The sequence below is a fragment of the Astatotilapia calliptera genome, unplaced genomic scaffold (assembly GCF_900246225.1).
Source record: "Astatotilapia calliptera unplaced genomic scaffold, fAstCal1.2 U_scaffold_12, whole genome shotgun sequence".
Classification (NCBI taxonomy): Eukaryota; Metazoa; Chordata; class Actinopteri; order Cichliformes; family Cichlidae; genus Astatotilapia; species Astatotilapia calliptera.
In genome coordinates, this window is record NW_020535641.1 from 127,257 (window position 1) to 151,011 (window position 23,755).

Sequence of the window (23,755 nt, forward strand, 5' to 3'; positions counted from 1 at the left end):
CAACAGCGATTTTCCTTACTGAGGAGTTGGCAACACTGAGTGTTAACTGCTCTGATTAGCGCAGTTCGCAGCTAATACTAACTTGATGTGAATTTTCATTATCTGCTAACGCTAACATCATTTCCCCTTCCTTTTTAACTATGTGAATAGCTAACACTTATGCCCTTTTGCCTTGCATTATAACTATGTAAGGAGTTAATGCTAAGGATTAACTCCTCACTATTAGCAACTAATGCTAATTTAAGGTGAAAATTCATTAGGACCTAATGCTAATACAGTTATGCCTAGCTTTAATACAATGTGAGCAGCAAATCAGAATCAGAATCAGAAAGGGTTTATTGCCAAATGTTGAGCAGGTTTACAACATTAGGAAATTGCTGCGGTACTTCAGTGCAAACATACTGTCATAAATTACGTTTAAATAGACATGAAAATAAAAATAAGAGTAAGAATTAAAAGTGCTAAGTAGACAGATATATACATGATATATACATGAGTGCAGGTGGTGATCAGTGCCAAACATTGAATGATGCAGTGAACACAGCGTAGGGTCATGTGTTAGTGGCGGGGACAGTCATACGGTTATTGTTCATGTGTCCAACAGCAGAGGGGAAGAAACTGTTCTTATGGCGAGAGGTTCTGGTGCGAATGGACCGGAGCCTCCTGCCTGAGGGGAGCAGGTCAAACAGACTGTGTCCAGGGTGAGAAGGGTCAGCTGAGATCCGAGCTGCACGCCCCAGTGTCCTGGAGGTGTACAGGTCCTGCAGAGATGGGAGTCTGCAGCCAATCACCTTCTCAGCAGAGCGCACAACACGCTGCAGTCTCTGTTTGTCCCTGATGTTAAGTAGGCTGCCGTTAGCGCCTACTGATAAATTAAGGTGAAAACCTATTAGCAGCCAATGCTAATACAGTAAGTAGGTCACCGTCACAGAAACTGCTAATTTAATGTGAATTAGTATTATCCGCTAATGCTGACACGGTTTTCCTTTGGTTTCAAACAATATGAGCAACTAATCTTAAGTATTCTTAGCAGCTAATGCCAATACGGTTATGTGTTTCCAGCTCTTCCTTCTCTATCAGACATCCTCTCCATACCTGAGAGTGTCCAGTCTCCAGCCTGGATCCTTCAGTCCATCATCCAGCAGCTTCATTCCTGAGTCACCTGGATGATTGTAGCGCAGGTCCAGCTCTCTCAGGTGGGAGGGGTTGGAGCTCAGAGCTGAGGCCAGAGAAGTACAGCCTTCCTCTGTGATCAGACAGCCTGACAGACTGCAGACACACAAAACATCTCAAGCTGTTTAACAGAGTAAGGAAACAGCCTCCAATATCAGAGTGAAAGCCCCAACCATCAGACAATCCACTGTGAGCAGCACTTGGTGATGGTGGGAAGAAGAACTCCCTTTGACACAAAGATCCTCCCAGTGAAAACAGGCTCCAGGAGGAGCATCTACCATGACTGGTTGCAGGGTGAGGGGAAAGAGAAGAGATGAGCTCAGAGAGACAAGAACAAAACACAAACTAAGGAGAGAGAAGACAAAAGTTAAGGACATGCAGTAGTGACATCAGGAGTGAAAAGAGGGGAGAAGAAAGCAGAGCATCATGGGAAGTCCACCAACAGCCTGAGCCCATAGCAGCATAACTAAGGGATGGTTCAGGGTCACCTGATCCAGCTCGAACTATAAGCTTTATCAAAAAGGAAAGTTTGGAGCTGATCTTCAAAGCAGAGAGGGTGTCTGTCTCCTGAACTCAAACTGGGAGCTGCTGCCACACCCAGTCCAACATAGCCAGGCTTTCTTTGCTGCTTTGACAAAACCTCAAATCCCAGTCAGAGATGATGAGCATCATCACAGTGATGATCATTTCTCTGTAACCCAGGCTTTCTGCTTCAGGATCTGTGCACGCTCACAGAACAAGGAGACCTTTAAACATCATTTCACTAAATGGATGGACTGAGCTCAGCCTACAGATGAACTGGTGCCAGAGATCATAAAGAACATCAGTTAAATTCAACACTTTAATGGAAATATGAGATTAATGCTGCAGACAATCATGAACCTGCTGAATTCATGAACATCAAGAATGCAGCGAGTGGTAAAATAAAGATCTGACCTCAGTGTGCTCAGTGTTCCTGTCTATTCCTAACATGTTCCTAACATGATAGCTGCACTTTAGAGCTCTAAAACTGGAACTGACACATGTTTAAACTCTACATGTTACTCAGTACATTCAGCTCTGACACTCGCCCACAGTCCAACAAAGGAAACATGGAGATCACACCAGTTTGTCACCAAAGTCTAATTTGGAAGAAGAACACATGAGCTGTAGAAAAAGAAGAGACTACGAAAGCCACGGCGTTACACCGTGCACCAGCTGTTGGTCTCTCAGGAGACTACTGGGCATGGCTGGGTAACCATGGTTACCTGGGAGTTACAGTACATGATATTAATGAAGAGTGGGCGCTGCGTTCTATAGCAAACAATTTGTTATGAGGTAATCAGCTGATCTTAGTTTAAGCGGAAGCCCTTCACAATAATTGCAAAGCCTTTATTTTGTCCAACTACCATCAGTTCGTCTGTACTGATGGTAACTTAAAGTCACACTAATGCCGTTCAGTTTGTATAGTTTATGTAGTAGAAGTATACTACAGTACTCTGATCACTGATAGGATAGTAGGGGTGGGTATTATTCGCTTGCTTGTTCTGCATAAGTCTACCGTTATTTACAGGCTGTCGGCCGCTGTTTTTTGTTTTTACTTACTTCTGAAAAGAAAATCTAATTTCTGCCGTTCAATACTGAACAAATTTAAACTTTTTAAAATTATGCAAAATGCTAAACGCTTAGCCGTGTCTCTAATAAAATCGCTGTAACGTCAGAGGTAATGTTCATATGTTGATTAATGGTTTTCTTTCGTTTTTGATGCACTGCAGAATATTTTTATAAAATCCCAGGCCAGGAAAATCACTTTCATTTTTTTCTGTTTTATCTTCAGCTACTTTATGTTAGCTATACTAACGTATGGAGCTAACTGGATATGTAACTTATCTATTCATCTTATTTGTCGTGAATCGGACACACCAGTGTAATCCCTGATATCTCCACTACATTTAATCGTCCTTCAGCCTGTGGCTGCAGTTAGCTGGTCTGCTAGTTAGCTGGTGTGCTAGTTAGCCGGTGTGCTATTTAGCCGGTTCGCTAGTCAGCTGGTGTGCTAGTTAGCTGGTGTGCTAGTTAGCCAGTGTGCTATTTAGCCGGTTCGCTAGTCAGCTGGTGTGCTAGTTAGCTGGTATGCTAGTTAGCCGGTTCGGTAGTCAGCTGGCCTGCTAGTCGGCTGGTGTACTAGTTAGCCAGTGTGCTAGTTAGCCGGTTCGCTAGTTAGCTGGTCTGCTACTTAGCTGGTTTGCTAGATAGCCGGTGTGCTGGTTAGCTGGTGTGCTAATTAGCTGGGATCTAACTCACTAGAACATTTGATGCTTAAATGTCTAAACTGTGTGAGCAGCTTTTGTGGCTGCTCTGTGTTACTCTCCAGCCTCTATTTAACTCAGTCCTCTCAGTTTTTTCCTTCTTACAAAATAGAAAACCTTCTTTTTCAGCTTCTCCACACCTGAGCTGTGGCTAAGCTACCAGCATGCAGCATGTTGAGTGTGTCTTACTCAATAGTTACACCTGTCACACAGCACAGACTAACAACACTCCACATGTTCACCACTAGGAGGCGCTAAAAGACCACATACAGTGAGATTATCACTAAATGTCTGCTGTGTCTGACGGTGACTTGGGTTTATACTAACTGGCTACATGAGCAGGATTAACTGCAGTGCTATCTTTGTGAAAGAGACTTAGCAGCAGATCAGAACCAAACAGAAACATTTCTACTTTTTCTGCAGCACCAGCTGGATGCATGGAGCCTAAACTCCTTTACAGCTCGGCCTCACTCACTGACATTAGTCAGATATGACTGAATCTATATCACACTTAAAGCTTTCTGTAAATGAAAGGCTCAGTGAAAACGAGGCACTTCAGTCAATTTTAAAACACACACTCTGAATATAACCTGATCCAGACCAGGTTATAGGTTCAGCATCAGTAACCACGGTGATGTAGCCAGGTAGACATCGAGCTAGGACAGAGACAGATAAACATTTATGCTCACAATCACTCCAGTTAACCCAGCATGCATGTTTCTGGACTGTGGGAGGAAGCAGAGAACCTGAAGACAACCTACACAGGCCACACTAATCACCTGTTAGGTTTTGTATTGTTGATTGTCATTTATGCTTAGAAATATCTACTTATATATGCTTAGAGTTTTGTAATTAGTTGTAGATTGGTAGAGGTTTGATCCTTGATAGTCTGCAAACTTTGTGTGCATTAGAGAGCACTCTGGGAGCACGAGAGAGGTCGTACCTTCTCTTATTGTTTTATGGTAGGATAAACGTAGCTTTATCTGTCTTAGTCTAAGTGCCTTTGGTTTAATGAACTGCTGGACTTCCAGACCAGCAGGTTTAGGGAAGTCTTTATGGGGTCACACTCTGACCGACCACACACACACACACAGTATTCTTTGTTCACATGTATACCTATGTAAGATGTTATATGTTAATGACCCTATGCATATTCATGTAACCACAATAAAAGGAGTGCTGTGGGGAGCCTGGCTGAGAGTCTTTTTTTTTGCCTGTCCCGTTTGGCTCTTTTGCATCAGAATTATTGTGTAAAGACAAAGAAAGATGCCCAACGGATTTACTTTACCAAACTGACCATCCCAGCCTTGCCATAATGGTCCATTTGATTCACCTTTTATTGTTTATTTTATTTTCACTTGCTGAACACGGCACAGACTTGACTGGGAGAAAGAAGGGGAGAAAGAAAGAGGGAAAGAGAAAGAGCTGAGAAGAGGGATGGGGGAGAAGGGCAAAAAACAAAAAGCAACAGAATGGGCAGAGGAAAAAAAAATGCATATATCAATCACCTGGATCACCTGTTGAGAAAGAAAAAAGAGAACAAGCAGAAGAGAACAAGAGTAATAGAATAAACAACATCACAATGATATATGGGAATATGACAGTAAATACTAAATGTTTAACATTATTGTGCAGCACATAAGATCAACAGAACAGTGTGCTTTGAGGTAGGAGCCAAAAGGGTGTAGTTTGTGGGTGTGATCACCCGTGTGTTCACCTGTGAGCATGGACGCGCTTGTTTTTAAAAGGTTCCTTCATGTAATGATCTGCTAGAGGGTGGGGGGGGGGCACAGCCCAGTCCTCCAGGGCATGAAGCAGGTATGGAGGAGATCCCAGAGTAACAGCCAAACAGGAGGATCTACTGGCGAGCACTGCTTAGCCTTGCACGCGTTCTTATTTTAAACTTGATCTGGACTTCATTGCAAACTGTTTGTGCAGGATACGAATGACAGGATTTTGTTTTTCTACAAGAGTTAGTAAAAACATCTCCAGTGTGATCCAATCTTCTTGCCAAACATCTGCAGCTTGGCAGTGTATACAGCGCCATAATGACCAGACCTGATTCCTTTGAAAACATCTTTCCACAGGTCTCCACTTCATCAGACATCACCTAGACTCAGAGCTGGATGAGGCCAGCACAAACAGCAGCCTAACGACTAAGATGATGGATCCATGGGGTCAGGAAAGCCAGAAGCAGGGGAGCTGGAGAGGTACCTTTCATGTCATGGAGGTGTGGATCTATTGCATGGCGTTCCTCACATCAAGAAGCTGTCGATCAAAGTCAACACAGCTCTTCCTGCATCTGGAGCTTGTGAAGGAGTCATGCAGGACTCCTGTTCACTGCTGAACAGTTACAGCTTCACAGAAAGAACCTTGAGAGCAAACTGCTGCTGAAGCTGAACCATCACCTCACTGAGTGAAGAAAGGGCACATTTTTGCTGAATATGCAGCAATAGATGCACACCCATGCAACTTATGGTAACCTGAGCTGCCTCGTATGTTGAAGATGCCTCGTTCTGCTTTCTCTGAGGCTGCTGAGCCATTTGGAGCAAACATGAATATAAAGTTCACAGCATATCTTGTACCTGGAAATCGTTTGCACTGTTTATATGTTTATATTATTTACTGCAGGTTTTGGTGAAAGAAGCTTCATGTTGTGAAAAACTGAAACCTGGACATTAGAATTGTTGTGCCTTATTTTGTTGGTGTTTTTACAAATATTCCTGTTGAAAATACTAAACTTTGTATATTTATTTATTTTTGTTTGTCTGATAGCTTTTATTTATAAAATAAATCTGACATTTCAAACAGTTACTCACTACTTGAGTAGTCTTTTCACCAAGTACTTTTTTACTCTCACTTGAGTAACTTTTTTGACGACTACTTTTCACTTTTACTTGAGTAATAATATTTTAAAGTAATGCTACTCTTGAGTACATTTTTTGGCTACTCGACCCACCTCTGGTTAAGTGTCCTGTGGCACTCAGAGATGATGGTGCTGTGGCCCCACCACCTCCACCTCTTTGTAAAGGAACTAACTGTAATCTGAAGCTTGAAATGGAACTAAGACTTCCTCCACTAGGTGGCAGTGTCTGATGAGAAAGTGTTAGTGGAGCTGGCCTGGAGTCAGAAACGGGAAGATGCAGGATTTGGGCTGAAATGGGGAGAAGTGGTTGGCACTAGTGCCTTAGAGCAAGAAGGTTGTAGGTTGAAGCTTGTTGGCCTTTCTGTGGAGGTTGGATGTTCTCCCACAGTCCAATGAAATGCTGCTTAGGTTCATTGGTGCTTCTACATTGGCTGTAGGTGTGGATGTGAGAGAGTGCTTCTCTGTCTCTCTCTGTTGGCCCTGCGATGGACTGCTCACCTGTGCAGGTGGACCACGCCTCTTGCCCTATGACAGCTGGGGCACAGGCTGCAGCCCTGTGAGCCTAAGCTGAATAAACAGTTAGCAAAAATGATCCATAGGTGGCCTGAAATCCCCCAGTTAGCAGTGTGGTAGATAGCTATGACATGCTAATCCCACCCAGCAGCTGGATTCTACCTGTAAGCTGATCCCTGCTGAGCCAAAGCACTTTTTCATATACAGATTACAACCTTTAATGGAAACCTGTCGGTCAGCATCTTGTTAGCCTGCTGTTTATTGTTAGCACAACTAAAACGTGGTGACTGACCCCAGAATTTGAAGTCGACATTGTGGACTCTTCAGAAAATCCCACAGTGGCTTCACTCCTGAATCCTGCAGGTTGTTTCCACTCAGGTGCAGCTCTGTCAGATGGGAGGGGTTGGAGCTCAGTGCTGAGACAAAAGCGCTGATCTCTGACAGACTGCAGTTGGCCAGTCTGAATAAAGAATGAAAGATGTAAGTTTACTAGACGAAGTGAGCTTGTAATCCTTCAGTGTTTCATCATCTGCTCAGAGCTGAAGGAGCTTCAGAATGTCGACCTTCTCATTAATCGGTAACACGATAGTGTTTCAGGGCCACTGAACAGAAACAACAACATCTAGGGGATTGGTCAGGGGTGGAAAACTGAGGAAAGTTGTAAAGAAACTATCTTAACTCTTGTGATCAAGTCATACAAAATGTTATCTCCAACACCTTTTTCAGATTGTGACGTAAAGGACCCATGGCACAGCTTTGCATGCACTTGAATGTTTATCAGGTGGTTTAAGGGACCCCAGCTAGGCAGCTTTCCATTGTTTTAAAGTCTCTTTGTGCTGGTTTTCATCTTTGGTAAATGGACTTGTTTTTATATAGAGCTTTTTATACTCCAGCTGAGCGCTCAAAGCATATTTATACAACTTGCCTCATTCACTGACTCGTCAAAGCACTTTTTTCTATGCTTTTCCTACATAAGTGCTTTTTATCTAACATTCACACACATTCATACTCCGATGGATGCATCTTGCCCAACATTAGGTATGCAAACTGGAGCAGATGGGCATCGAACCACCACCCCTCTGATTAGTAGCTGCTCTACCTCCTGACACCTGAGCCTAGGAGCTTTGCTTTCTATTGTCAGGTTTGTGTTCACACCGAAATAGTAAGAGAAAGATCGTGTGTGTCCTCATTAGTGTAGGGTTTATGTTGGTGTGTGGGACTGTAGCCTCAGGCTTAAATTGTTAAATGTAATTATGAGAAAGTGCCGCTGTTACTCTATACTGACCTCAGGATGTTCAATCTACAGTCTGGACTCTCTAGGAAAAGACTGAGCTGCTTCATATGCCAACCCCCCAGGTTGTTTTCACCCAGGTCCAGATGTGTCAGGTGGGAGGGGTTGGTCTTCAGAGCCGCAACCAGATCGCCACAGATGGTTTCTGACAAACTGCATCCACACAATCTGAATAAAGAACAAAACATGAAGATAAATTCCTAATTCGTTCACATCTGTACTCATCAGGGAGATTCTCAAACATGATCAGACACACTCATCATTCTGTTGTTGTAAAACAAGGTCAAAGTCGAGATAAACTTTATTATTCCCGGGGGGCAGTTTGCCTCGCAGCCAGCAGCACGTCACCTTCACACCACACAAACAGCCAACAACACAGAATCACGTAAAAGAATTGAAAAAGTTAGTAGCAGTAGGGACAATTGAGAACTTAAATCTATTTGTTCATCGTCACATCAGTCTTCTGCTGACATCAAGTCAAATCAAAGCTTGGATACAAACAGCAGGCAGCTCAGACACGAAACATACTCCAAACAGCTGAACACATGATCTAATATTAGAGTAATCACAATGTGTTTGTCTTCTATTCAAAGAACAAAAAGGTTTGACTCAGTCTGAATAAAGAAAATATAGTCTCAATAAAAATCTAATCAAATGTTTTTCCTTTAATCTCTGTTTTAAAGAAAGTCAGAGATTTGTGACTACATCACAGTCCTGCTTAATCTCACTGCTACCTTTAACTCGGTAGATCTTGACATCTTAAGACTTCATGATCCAGTTAGTTTAACAGATAAGGTTGTAGACTGGTTTCCATTATACCCAAAGGGGAGACATTTCTAAGTTTCAACAAGTAGTTTTAGATGTAATGAAAAACACAATGAGGGTTCCTTAAGGTCTTTTGGTCAGTTACTGTTTAACTTCTATTTGTTTCTGCTTGTTGCTAGTTGTTAAAAGTAATGCGATCATAAAGGATCAACATAATCTGCCACTTAAATGAAGAGGATGCACAGTGATACTTGTGACTTTCCTCTAACAATCCAACTCCTTCTTAGGAAATAAGGTGCACTGATAACAGCTGATGGAGCTCAGGAAACAAAAACGTGTTGTCTGTCCAAAAGGTTAGAGACAGAAACTTTGTTCATATCATCCCCGTCTCTGAAACAAGTCTTTAATAATCCTGTTGAAATGGTTACCAGAGCTGCTTTCTGCCATGGAAAATATATCAATGTGTTTACACTGAGCAGGTGAGAGTACTGTAAAGCTCTACTTGCAGGATTGTTCAACTCATCAGCAGGACAATTTAAATGTATTCAGTTAGCAGAGGCCAGAGTCTTCATACTGTAAATCTTTCACAATATTTCTAAGTTCAGTGTCAGGAGTGAAGCTTCACCACAATCATGCTCACAGCTCCGGTCTTCCACAGGTGTATAAAACCTGGGCATGCAGGCTGCTGCTACAAACATCTGTGGAAGGATGACTCAGGAGCTCAGTGAACTACAGCGTATGACTGTGACAGGATGCTACCAGTGCAACGAGTCCAGGTGTGACTTTCCCCACTGCTAACCCTAACCCGCTCTACACTCTCAACACTGAACATCCAGAGGTGGTCATTTAAGTGCTGAGGGCCAAACTGCTCCAGTAACAGACTCTCAGTGTTGGACTGAAACTGCAGGACAAATACATGCAGACTTACTGTGCTGCTGCTGTTTGTACATCAGAATTAATCAACATCATCGTTAATGTTGTTTCAGGACCATCATGAAACCGACCAATCACCTAGCTCTGATGTCATGGTTTGGCCAAAGGAAGCAGTAGGAGAAGTTGGCCTTCAGCTCTTTGTGGCAGAAACACTTTAGAGCAGAAACGCTCACAGAAGTTATTTGATTTTTCCATATCTTTCATTTCCAGTTTGTTTGGGTTCAGACAGAATTATTCACTTAGATTTAGGTTAGTTGTAGTCATGACGACACATTTCTTACATGTCAGTACTACTGAGGGTGGCTCGTCCATCTGTGCACACACAGTACTACCAAACTCCACTCGTACTAAACACTTTGTAGGAATCATCAGTACTGTTTCTCAGGTTAGCTTCAGGTTAGCCATGTAGCATTTCTCCAGTCTTTTTTGTCGACTCTACACATTAAAGGAGGAACAGCTGTTAACCTTATCTTTACCTGCGTCACTCTCATCGCATTATTCTCATCCTGTGTGACTGGATTAATCTGATTTGGACTAACAACACAGACTTTACCATGAAGATCCTCAGTGTGGATCAGTATAATATCAGCCTGATGCCTGCAGTTTAGTGTCAGCACAACTTTCACATCATGCCAAAAGATGGCGCCGGTGTGTATGGCACGCCATCCTCGTCCTCGTCTGCGCCTTGGCTTAGTACTCCTTATTGTTTTGCATTTGGTTTTATGCTCACTAGGTGGCTGTGCACTAATAACTTACGACAGACATATGCTTTTGAATCTCCGATTCTCTTACTCCCATCGCCTGGATCCATGTTGGACCCTGGGTGATGCCACCCCTCTATGGCCAGACTCCCTCACCAGTATGTCCTGCCTACCTCACTCCAACCTGCACAGGAAACGTTACAGGAAACGGGGTAAAAGGAGTGGTTTTCGCGTCTGTTTTAAGGCCTACCTCAAAGCCAAGGCTACGGATTATCCATATGCAAGCCGGGATATTCTACGCTTTATCCCCTCCTGCAGAGGCCGCCCTGATGCTAAACTGCTGAGCCACCGCTGGATCTGCCCCGCTGGTTTTCAAACCTACCCAGCCCTTCCAGTGGCTTGCCTCCCTGTTCGGTCCTGGATAACATCCTCCGGTCGTGGCATCCATCACAACAACCTCAGCGTCACATGGATGGCTTTATTTAATGTCAGGTGGCTGGCGAACAAGGCTTTTCTTTTAAATGACTTTTTCCTCGCCGCGGGACTGGACGTTTTACTCCTGACGGAGACGTGGACTTCTCCCGGTGAGTTCATCCCCTTCTCTGAGCTTCTCCCTGCAGACTGTGTCTTTTGTAGCTCGCCGAGGCTCACTGGCAGAGGTGGTGGCTTAGCTTCGGTTTTTAAAAACAAAGTTTGGCTGCTACCCTCCCTACCTACCCTAGCTTTGAAGCACAGCTACTGGAGACGACTGACTCTGACTACTCTGTGTGTTGTGGTCTATCGTCCTCCTAAATACAACAAGACTTTCATCTCTGAACTCGCTGACATTTTAGGATCTGTTCTTTTTCAATATGGCTGTGTTCTTATTACTGGTGATTTTAATATACATGTCTGCTGTAAGAACGACCCATTATCTAAAGATTTTCTTGCATTAACTGAATCTTTTAACCTCATTCAGTGGGTTAATGAACCAACCCAAGGCCAGGGTATGCTAAAGGCCATACCCTTGACCTGGTCTTCTCATATGGCTTGGACATTTGCATCAAGGATATAAACAATGCTGGGTTCTATGACCACTCCCCGGGCATCTTTGATGTTGACTTAGGTAATACTGAACTGCACCTTGAGGCCCTCCTTCGCCCTATGCGTACAGTTAATGCTGAAACACCTCACCACAGCAGCTGTGTGGGTCGTCTCTGTAGCAGCCAGATCAGCTTCTGATACATGAACATCATCACAGCTCCTAACTTCACCTTCATTAGCTTTGAAATTCATGTCTTTCTTTTCTCTCTGTTTCCACACAAGCTCCAAGTCTCTGCAGCCTGTTTTTATCTGCTATCATCAGCTGTTCATCATCCTCATTCACATCCCTCACACAGTCTATAGCAGGGGTCCCCAATCCCAGTCCACGAGGGCTGGTGTCCCTGCAGGTTTTAAATGTGTCCTTGATCCATCACAGCTGATTTAAATGGATAAATGACCTTCTCAACATATCTTGAAGTTCTCCAGAGGCCTGGTAATGACCTAATCATGTGATTCAGGTGTGTTGACCCAGGGTGAGATCTAAAACCTGCAGGGACACCGGCCCTCGTGGACTGGGATTGGGGACCCCTGCTCTATAGCCTCATCAGTGCTGACTTCATCGTCACTGACTGATGGAGCACAACATGAACCTGTGGAGGCTGAAACACTGTCCTGTCAAACATCTCCCCGTCACCACTCCACTTCTGTCAGCCTTTAAATGAACCCTGCTCAAGTCTGTCACTTCTGTTTGGAGGCAAAAGGAAAAACTGTTGTTCAGTCGTTTGGAAAGACACGACATTTCTGAAAGCACTCAAACTTCTTCACGTTTGTCTTCAGACACATCCTGAACATTTATGAACTGTGGAAAGTTTCAAACATCAATCAAAGACCTGAAATATAGAAAAACAACAACAGCTGCAGTCAGTGAACTCACCTCAGAGTCTGCAGTCGACAGTTTGGACTCTCCAGTCCAGCACACAGAAGCTTCACTGATGAATCCTGCAGCTTGTTTCCACTCATGTCCAGCTCTGTCAGATGGGAGGGGTTGGACTTCAGAGCTGAGGCCACAACTTCACAGTGAGCCTCTGAGAGTCCACACTGAGTCAGTCTGTGATGATAGAAAATATAAAATGTGTTATTATAAAAGCAGCAAATCTGCATTATAAACACAGACTGAATGTACATGAAGACAAAACAGAGTGACATCATAATCTGATGAACCTGCTCTTCACATCTGTGCTTCAGCTCCTCTTACTGTGTTTGACATGACACAACGATCGAGTCTCTCTCAGACCTGAAGACTTTTAATGAGAATCTTTGTTTGGCTTTAATCTGCAGATGAAGGAGGAAGATGGTGTCACATTTAGGCTTCCATAATGTCCACAGCCTGTCACTGAGATCTGATCCAGAGTCAGAGTGAAGACACACATTTGGACTGTTTCCTGTTTTGACTCCAGAACATTTTGAATGAGTTGAGCTCAGTGAAGAGTTCCAGCTGGAAAGATGATCTCTGTTTGCTACCTGCTGTCAGGTACGACTGTTCACGTCCACACGCAGGAAAAACCTGCTGACTGTTACCAAACGGAGCAGAAATCTCATCACTGGACAATAATGATGGACTCACAGCTGCTGATATCAGATCTGATTTCAGGGGAACTAAACACAGAAATGATTGGCTTGTTTTAGCATTCTGGGCCATTATCTGCTGCTGTGTCGCTAGTTGGCAGAAAATGATTTGTATTCCTGTTCAGGGCTTCAGTGTTTATGAGTCCAGATCCAGGTGACAGCAAGTCAAAATGATGTTACCTGTCTGTGTCCAGCAGCAGCCTGTATTCACTTTGAATATTGTTATAACCTGACATGGATCAGTTTGTCTTTGATTGGTTTGTAAATGTCACTGTTTCCATTGGACCTGAGTGACGGTACAAAGACAGAGAGGGAGAGAAAGGAGAGAGAGGATGGAGACAGCAAAGAGAGAGCAACAGAAACAGGTGAGAGTGGACAGGTGACCAAGGTCAGCAACCAATCAGAGAGCTTCTGTTTGACCCACAGTCACTGATGATGACTGCACATAACCAAGCAGTGTGTTACTCTGATATCAAACATGGATCCTGCTCTTATAATAATGATCATCAGATGATGTTATTGTGTTATTTTGTAGCTGAATACGATGTTTGTGTGATTATCAGTGAAAGAAGCAGTGAGGAGGATGGAGAGAGAGAGAGGACAGAGGCTGAAGTTAGAAACACTAAAAGGATTTTTCATGGATTTCATGGATGGTTTGAGTGATTTCCAGCAGGACACTTAAACATGTCAGTGGACGTCCTAAAGAACATGTTCACTGATATGAAACGTGCCATTGAACAGGATCAATATCAGTGGAAACAGGGACGACATTTCAGCAGCAACAACTAAACACTGAACAATGAGCTCTGTGATTAATGAGGACATGAAGTCAGACATTAGGAGCAGCAGCAGGAATGAGAGTGAATCCATGTGCTGCTGTCACATCAGCGTTAGCTCACACATCTGACACATGTTCTGGACTGCTGGACAAGAAACTGCTGGACATTATGGACAATGCTGGGCATCGTCTGCACACGGCCATAAAACACCAGAAGAGTCTGTTCAGTGACAGGTTGCTTCTCCCAAAGTCAAGGACCAACAGACTCAAAAAGTCCTTTGTCCCACACGCCATCAGACTGTTTAACTCCTCTCTGGAGGGGAGAGGGAGGGGAGACAGGAGGACAAAGGAGGGCGGGAACAACTAAGCTGTAGTGCCTCTTCACCTCACTGTGCAATACTTTTGTTAATAGTCAACGATGCAATAGACTTCAATGCTTGAAATGTGCAATTCACTTGTATTTTTATTCCTATTTATTCTATTTATCCCCTTTGTATATTTTATTTATATGTGTCTGTATTTATATATATATATGTGTGTGTGTGTGTGTGTGTGTGTGTGTGTGTGTGTGTGTGTGTGTGTGTGTGTATGTATAACATTCTGTAGCTGTAACTTCTGTCGGTGCTGTGCTTTTGGAAACCGAATTTCCCAGAGGAACCCACCCGAGGGATTAATAAAGTTCTATCTATCTGTTCTGATGTCAGCAGAGTCTTCTCACTCAGTTTGTCCCACTGTGGGCAGTAAGAGCACAGCTGGTTCACCTCTGAGCCTCACTCTGAACCACAGCACTGTCACTCATCAGGACATCACACTGTAATCACACTGAACCAGAGTCTTCCTCAGCACCTTCATCCTCACTCCCCATGTTTGTGCCACTAAACTGTGTGTCTGTAGTTCTGTCTGTTCACTGTAACATCAGAGTTCACTACAAAGAAGCTCTCCACAGATTCTTATTTCTGTCTCTCTAACAGCAGCGTCTGAATGACCAACAGCAGCAGCAGCAGATTAAAATACTGCCCCCTAATGACACCACGCAGGTACTACATGTAGATGTGAGTCTACAATAGAGGTCTGCGCGGGAATGTTTTTTTAGTCCCGCTCCCGCAAGGTTTTGTACCGCACCCGACCGCTGTATATTCAGTCTTTGTTCACCCGCTGCCCGCTTAGAATAATTTTCTACCCGACCCGACCGTTCCCGCTAAATTTAGATCTGGTTTCCAAAATCTCACATTTAAATGGGGTACCACCAAAAAATAGAGATAACAGATAAAACTGCAGGTTGTGCAATGATTGTATTTATTTTTCTTAAACAAGATGCATTTATCTGTCAACATGCAACATTTATCTTTTAACATGGAAAACGTCTTGCAAAAATAAAATAAATAAAAACGAATACAGCATTGTGGCCTACTTGTTATTTTTATGTAAAATACAAACGTAACATTTTTCTGTCAACACAGTAGGGAAAGTGTCACGAAAAAAAAAAAAGTCACTTAAAATTGTAAACAAAAGAACAAAATAGTTGGCCACTGCGAAATTAAATGGTTGTTTAAACTATCAGTTTAACGAAAAAATGTCCCAATGTCGAATTCAAGGTCTCTCCTACAAAAGAAAATATGCATATATAAATGCAACAATAAACGACATCTCAAAATTATAAACTATTAATCAAATGAACGAAACTTACTTAAAAAATCCAAATTATTTTAAATTTCCATGCAGGAAAAGAATGTCACTGACTGATGAGGGTTTCAGTACTGAACGTCTCTCCTCCAAAATCCGACCACAAAGGCTGAATGCTCTTTCGGAAGGTGCACTCGTTGCCGGGATGCAGAGGACAAATCTTGCAAGGTTGCTCAGGGCAGGGAACTGGGAACTGTTGGAATTCCACCACTGCAAAATGTTTTGTTGACTTGATAATTCAAGTTTCATGGTCCTGTACTCCTGAATCTGAACATCTAGTGATTTTGATCCACATGATTCTTCCTCTTCCTCCCAATCTGAAAATTTATGAAGAACAGTAGGCCTTTTGGCAGGTGTTGGTTCAACATCCTCATCATGTGCATGATCAAACTTTAAATCTTCGATCATCTCCTTGACTCCCTGTATCACATTCTGTCGCCCTCTTTCATCTAACATTCTCAGACCTCGCAGATTTGGTGTCAGAAAGGTTGCTATTTTATAAAGCATGTGAACAGAATGGGATGAAGTGCTGTCTGCTGACAGTAATTCTTTCAGCCGTGTTACACAGACGGTTGCAATTTCAGAGAGCAGAGGGTCTTTTGTGGCTGATGTACAGTGCTCAATTAATGGCACAGACCACGGAAGAACAAGTGAGGCACTGGGAGCTGTGTTATCAGTTTCCAAGTCGTCAGTTGCCTCTTTGAAGGGTTTTAGGAATGATACTAGTAACTTAAGAGTACTGATGCTAATGCGTCCGATCTTGTCATAATTATTGCTCTCAGTCAGCACAGATGCAATGTCTTCGTACTGTTCCAAGACAGAATTTAACATGTCAAAGTTGGAGTTCCATCGTGTCTCTATGGATTGTTTCAGTGACTTTTTAAGCTTGCCCTGCTGTCCTGAGTGTTTGAAATATGTAACCAACTTTTTAACATCAGTCAGAAAGCTAGCGATCTCTGGAGACTTTTCGATTATGGCGGGACCAAACGCACTGGAGAGAGTCACGTTTAGTATGTGCGCTGTGCAGTTTAGCCTCGTGTATTCTCGTAAGGCACTGATCATGTTGGCTCCACGATCTGTGACAAAAATAATCTTTTTGCCCATGTCTGTCGCATCAATGCCAAACACTCTGAGATTCTGCAGCAGGTGCCTTCGAATGTTTTCACCTGTTTTTGAGGTGCTTGGGTCAAAAGGGGCAGCAAAAAGCACTCTTGAATGTAGCTCAGATTGCTCATTAACGTAATGGATGGTTGCAGACAAAAAGGACGTTTTTCGACATGTTTCTGTCCATATGTCTGCTGTAACAGCGCATCCAAACTTCGATATTGTTGCAGTGATTTCCTCCACAACATGTTTACATAGACTCTGAGCCCTCATTTCAACATTTCTTGACACTGTTGTGGGGTGTGGTAGTATCTCACAGACATCGAATTTTCCTATTCTTGCTGCTGTGTCGACCAAATGTTGGGCCAGCTGTGTGAAGCCTTTTCCAGAGATGGTATTATACGGTCGAATGTCTTGGCAAACAAACTGAACACATTTGTCTCTGGTTTCTTTTTTAAACGTCTCTGGCACCAGCAAAGATTTAGTAAATGCCAGTTTTGTTTGCCCCTTTGTGATGGGACATGAGTGCCGCCTTAAACCTGAGGTTCCAGTCTTGTGACTGCAAAAGGGTAAAACTTTGAGGCATTTATCGCATTGTACAAAGGGTAATTTTTTTCCATTTGCGTCTATGACGCATGAAAAAGACTCCCATACATCAGACTTGCCTGATGTGGGTTTCCTTAAAGTAAACTGACCGTTGTCTAATCCCAGCTGAACGTCCTTCAAGGAAATTGTATCTTCAGTTTGCTCTGCCATGTTGGTAAAGCGCGCTCTGATGCAGGTGATGCGCGCACAGAGTCACAGACTGTGCAAGTAAAATGCACGTGCAAAAAGCATTGATCCATGCGCTCAGTGCGTGTAACAGGCGTGAGCACTGGCTGTACCAGTGCTCAATTAGAATGAGGAAATCACAGATATGCTGTTCCGAAAAAATGTCAGGCACGCTATATTTTCAGACCGGGCGCTCCCGTTCAAATTACACCAGAGTTACCGACCGCTACCGCATTTTATTTGGAAATTTATTCACACGCCGCAAGAAATCTGGTCGGGTCCCGCGGCTCCCGCGGGACAGCCGCGGGAATGCAGACCTCTAGTCTACAACACACAGCGTACGACTACCAATGCAGCATCATGCTGAGTGCACACACACATTTCTGATCAACACAAAATATTATTTTATCTGAGAAACTACTGAGAGTCGTTTAGTGCTGTGTGTATCTGAAGAACTCAACTACTGATCAACACTGATCAATGATGTTAATGATCACATCTGGACTCACCCAGCCTTTCTGCAGTTCCTCACAGCTGGAATCAGTCTCTGTCGTCCCTGCTCTGATGTGTTGTACTTCTGCAGGTCCAACTCATCCAGAACCTCCTCTGACATCTGCAGCATGAAGGCCAGAGCTGAGCACTGGATCTCAGAGAGTCTCTCTGATCTGTTCTCTGACTTCAGGAACTCTTGGATCTCCTGATGTACTGAGAGGTCGTTCATCTCCATCAGACAGTGGAAGATGTTGATGCTTCTGTCAGGAGAGATGTTATCACTGTTCATCTCCTTCAGGTTGTTGATGACTCTCTGGATGGTTCCTGGACTGATCTCTGTCTGACCCAGCAGACCTGCTAAGAGTCTCTGGTTGGACTCCAGACAGAGGCCATGAAGGAAGCGGACAAACAGGTCCAGGTGGCCATTTTTACTCTGGAGGGATTTCTGCATGGCTCTGCTCAGGAAATAATCCAGAATACATTGGTAATCATCATCTTCACCATCATCATCATACTCCTCCTCATTCCAGTCTATGCTCAAAAAGTCCCTCAGCACCTCTGTCTTCCTGCTGGTGAAACAGTGGAACATGTAGAGTGCAGCCAGAAACTCCTGAATGCTCAGATGAACAAAGCAGTAGACTGGTTTCTGGAAGATCACACACTCTCTTTTGAAGATCTCTGTACAAACTCCTGAGTACACCGAGGCCTCTGTCACATCCAGACCACACTGCTCCAGGTCTTCTTGGTAGAACATGATGTTTCCTTTCTCCAGATGTTCAAACGCCAGCCTCCCCAGCTTCAGAAGAACTTCCCTGTCAGCCTCCATCAGCTCCTGTGGACTCGTCTCACGTCCCTCATGGTACTTGTTCTTCTTCCTCTTTGTCTGAACCAGCAGGAAGTGTGAGTACATGTCAGTCAGGGTCTTGGGCAGCTCTCCTCTCTGCTCTGTAGTCAACATGTGCTCCAGAACTGTAGCAGTGATCCAGCAGAAGACTGGGATTCTACACATGATGTGGAGGCTCCTGGATGTCTTCATGTGGGAGATGATTCTGCTGGACAGCTCTTCATCACTGAATCTCCTCCTGAAGTACTCCTCCTTCTGGGCGTCAGTGAAGCCTCGTACTTCTGTTAGCCTGTCAACACATGTAGGAGGGATCTGATTGGCCGCTGCAGGTCGGGAAGTTATCCAGACGAGAGCCGAGGGAAGCAGATTCCCCTGGATGAGGTTTGTCAGCAGCTGGCTGACTGATGACTTCTGTGTGACATCAGACAGCTTCCTGTTGGTGAAATCCAATGAAAGTCTGCTTTCATCCAGGCCGTCAAAGATGAACAGAAGCTGAGAGACAGCCAGCTTCTCTGCTGTGACCTTCTGTAGTGCTGGATGGAAAACATGGAGCAGCTCCAGAAGACTGTACTGCTCCTCTCTGATCAGGTTCAGCTCCCTGAATGAAAGCAGAACCACCACACTGACATGTTGGTTCTCCAAGCCCTCTGCCCAGTCCAGAGTGAACTTCTGCACTGAGAAGGTTTTTCCAACACCAGCCACGCCGTTGGTCAGAACCACTCTGATGGGTCTCTGTTGGTCAGGTAAGGCTTTAAAGATGTCCTGGCACCTGATTGGAGCGTCATGGAGGGCGTCCATCTTGGAAGCTGTCTCCAGCTGCCTGACCTCATGTTGGGTATGAACCTCTTCACTCTGTCCCTCTGTGATGTAGAGCTCAGTGTAGATGGTGTTGAGGAGGGTTCTACTTCCTGTTGCATCACTTCCTTCAGTCACACGTTCACATCTCCTCCTCAGACTGATCTTATGTTCATCTAAAACCTCCTGCAGACCAACATCTGCTGAAAGAAAAACAGAAAGAAAACTCTTCAATGTCTGAACAACACAAGAAGTCCAGTTTTCAGAAACGAGTCCATCAGCAGACAGATGTTCAGTCTTACTTTGTACACAGCTGCTCTGACTGGCTGTCTGCAGTCCAGCTCTGGATCTTTCTCCACACTGGGGACAGGACGAGTCTCCTGATGAAGCAGACTGGTCCCAGTATGAGCAGATGCAGTGTCTGCAGAACCAGAAACATATCCAAGGTGAGCAGGTTCCCCTCCAGCATAAACGCTCAGCAGCTAAAACATGTATGAATGTAAACAGTGTCCCAGCTGTCAGCCACATTACAGATGTGGTTTCTGACAGCTGCTCCAGCTGCAGGATCAAACACACACAGGTCCAAACATCTTTGTCTTTGCTGCTTTGTTCTGATTAAACACAACATGTAGTTCTTGTCCCAGCTGAGCATTAGTTATGTAGCCTTTAGCATTAGCATTGTTAGCATGTCCCCAACAGAAACATGGTGAGAAACTGTTGAGAGGAGCCGGCACAGGGAGAGGAGAAGTTATTACCATCAACCCACTGCTGACTCAGAGTCAGAGTCAGTGGGTCATGCAGTGGGCCAACCATGTGTCCACTTTTATGTTAATCATTTAATTTAATTCATTAGTATATTTGTTATTTTCAGTGACTATGACGACTCCAAATTATTTTGGAAACATGACTAATTTCTGTAATCTATTACTTTGTGACAGGGACTGCACAGAAGGACAGAGACATGGAGCAACATCACAGGTGGAACTATTGCTGTCAGGTCAGGTGCTCCCCAGTTCCTTTGGGGACTTTTGCCCACTGCTGAGATGGAAGACAAACTGAGTGCACGGTCTTCTTCGCTGCTGAACTTTACCAGCATTTGATTTCATCTTTGTTATGGTGGCAGCATTGCTGGGGCCCGTAACATAATATCAAAGCACACAAGGAAGGAGGAGAGGTAGGAAAGACTAAGGAAAGGACACAATCAAAGGGAACACTAACGTATCAGCCTCTGTACCATCTCTGGGTTCTCCTGGGGACCAGTCAGACCCTCTTTATAGATTTATTTATTATTTACGTTTGCGATTCTTCTATTTTCATTATCTTTGTCACATCTGTATTTTCAGACTTCCTCTCACTGCCTATATAAACATGGAGCCTCCCACGACCCCCCTCCTAACAACACAAAGCAAAGGAATAAATGACTTTCATAGAGCGTTATATAACTGTGTGCATGTTTATCTTTATTCATGCAGACCCACTCTGAGCTGTATTCTGGGGGATTATTCTCTTCATTCTCCAATGGACAAAAAGATCTGTGCCAGACTTTGTAAAGCTGGAGAAATATTCACACATTAATTCCATAATGTGAAACTCATTAAACATGACTCTGACACCAGTCCCAGTAAAGGGGACGATGCACAAGCTCATGTTGACCCGGACACGTTTTCCTCTGGGTTTAAATAATCAGACTTTTCTCTAAATCTTTCACAATATTTCTAAGTCCAGTGTCAGGAGTGAAGCTTCACCACAATCATGCTCACAGCTCCGGTCTTCCACAGGTGTATAAAACCTGGGCATGCAGGCTGCTGCTACAAACATCTGTGGAACGATGACTCAGGAGCTCAGTGAACTACAGCGTATGACTGTGACAGGATGCTACCAGTGCAACGAGTCCAGGTGGGACTTTCCCCACTGCTACATGTTCCACTGTCACTGTTAGTGGAACAGCGATGAAGAGTCACGATCACAGAGTGGGGTCATTGGATGCTGAGGGACACAGAGGTCGCCGACTTTCTGGAAATCACTACAGACGACCAAACTTCACATGGCGTTCAGATAGCGTCATGAAATGTGTTTCCATGGCAACTGAGCTGCATCCAAGCTTTACATCATCAAGCACAATGAAAGCCTCTGATGGACTCTAGAGCATGGAGACGTGTTCTCTGGAGTGACCAGTCACACATCTCCATCCGGCAATCTGATAGGCTGATAGAGTCTGAGTTTGGTTGGTGGTTGCCTGGACAACAGTACTTAAATATAAAGTTCTCGTCAAACAGTGTCTGACCTCACAAATGGGCTTCAGGAAGAACGAGGGCCTGCATCCTTTGGCGGACGCATTTGTAGACGGATTACGTCACAGCGGTTTGACAAAGGCTGTCCAAATTTGAAGACTCCTCCAAGTGCGGCTGACAAACGCGTCCTTCTTTTCCCCAGATTTGAGGGGTGGGACGGGTGTAAAACCTTCATGGCCCAACCTGTCCCAGAATTCATAGCGCAGCCCAGCTCAGTTTCCAACAATGGCGGCAGCTAGTTAGTTTTAATGTTACTCTTATTATTCTTTCTGAGTCACAAAATAAACGTTTAACATATTTTCAAGCGAGAATGTAGCTGTGTAAACCTCAAATATCTGCTCAGTTTATCAGGACACCACATATTTTCAAAAGCGCTCCGACGTTTTCTGAGACGTCTGTTACCCACTAGCTCGATAGCTAGCCGGGGGCTAGGCTCACTAGAGCCGTGAGAACACCGGACTCCCGGCAAATCGCTTTCAAACCCACCGCCTCTTTCCTACTCAGGTTAAACACGATATATAAGTCACTTAGAGGAGGACAGGTGGAAGACACCAAAGTGACAGCAAAGAGTTCATGTTACTAACAGCTCACCTCTCTGCAGCAGACTCAGGCTGGAGTTTAAAATTAACGATGTGACCAATCGATGTGTCACTCCTTAAGGACACACAGCTGGGTGGAGGTCCAGGTCCAGCAGGTCTCCCTTTGATCCTGTTAGAGAAAAAAATGTGTTTTTCATTTGCAGAAGCTGATGAAGACTTAGATTACCTTCATCATCCCAAACAGAGAAACAGGTTACTTTATGTTACTAACAGCTCACCTCTCTGCAGCAGACACAGGCCGGACTTTAAAATTAACGATGCGACCAATCGATGTGTCACTCTTACAGGACACACAGCTGGGTCCAGGTTCAGGTCCAGCTGGTCTCCCTTTGATCCTGTTAGAGAAGAAAAATGTGTTTTTCATTTGCAGAAGCTGATGAAGACTCAAAATAACTTCATCATCCCAAAGAGAAACTTGTTTAAAGGCTGAGAATGAGCAGAAGGATCATCTGAACTAGTGTTAGCAGTGCAAGAACAGAGCGCCACCCAGAGGTAAACACAGTCATCTACACTGTGCAGGGCTACTTGTTTTTAAACAGATACCTGTACCTTACATTAAATGCATCTGAGGTGAGTCTGTGTTGTTGATGGTCCCACTGTGAGCAGCAACAGTTTTAAATGTTTTATAGAATAAAGGATTCATTCATTAGAGACCAGGAAACATCAAACAGTTCATTTAAATCAGACACCAAAGTGACAGCAAAGAGTTCGTGTTACTAACAGCTCACCTCTCTGCAGCAGACACAGGCTGGAGTTTAAAATTAACGATGTGACCAATAGACCAGCCACTCTTACAGGACACAGAGCTGGGTGGAGGTCCAGGCTGGTTCCTGTGAATAATGATGGAGCAGTGATGTGAGTGCTGAGCTGTGACATGGAGAAGAGTCATGGACAGTTAGAGATGGTCGTCTCACCTCTGAGCTTTGGTCTGGCTCTCTCTGGCTCTCTTAGAGGGAGGGGCTCCCTCCTCTCTGTCCTCACACTGATCCATGCTGCTCAGCTCACACACACTTTCTACCTGCAGAGGAAACAAATCATTCACGTGCACATCAGCTGAAACCCTGCTTTCATCATGTGTGCTGTCCAAACATCAGCTGCTTCTTTCCTGCTTCATCTCAGTGTCAGCTGGATGCAGCCAGACAGCAGTGTGAGGCAGAGGAAGCTGCCATCAGCTGCTCTGCTATCAGGCCACTAGATGGAGCCGTGATATGAGCAGAAC

The 23,755-nt window shown here is 44.1% G+C and overlaps 1 protein-coding gene across 1 annotated transcript; it reads right to left on the minus strand.

Moving 5' to 3' along the window:
• Window positions 1–829: 829 nt before the first annotated feature.
• Window positions 830–23,527, minus strand: LOC113017416 (NLR family CARD domain-containing protein 3-like). Its single transcript, XM_026160558.1, has 10 exons — window positions 23,451–23,527; window positions 23,265–23,366; window positions 22,529–22,645; window positions 19,949–20,067; window positions 18,025–19,849; window positions 12,488–12,661; window positions 8,126–8,299; window positions 7,133–7,300; window positions 1,096–1,269; window positions 830–865 (listed from the first exon to the last, which is right to left on the minus strand). The coding sequence occupies exons 1-10, from the start codon at window positions 23,525–23,527 to the stop codon at window positions 856–858; spliced, it is 2,940 nt and encodes a 979-aa protein (XP_026016343.1). The 3' UTR covers window positions 830–855.
• Between the last annotated feature and the right edge of the window lie 228 nt (window positions 23,528–23,755).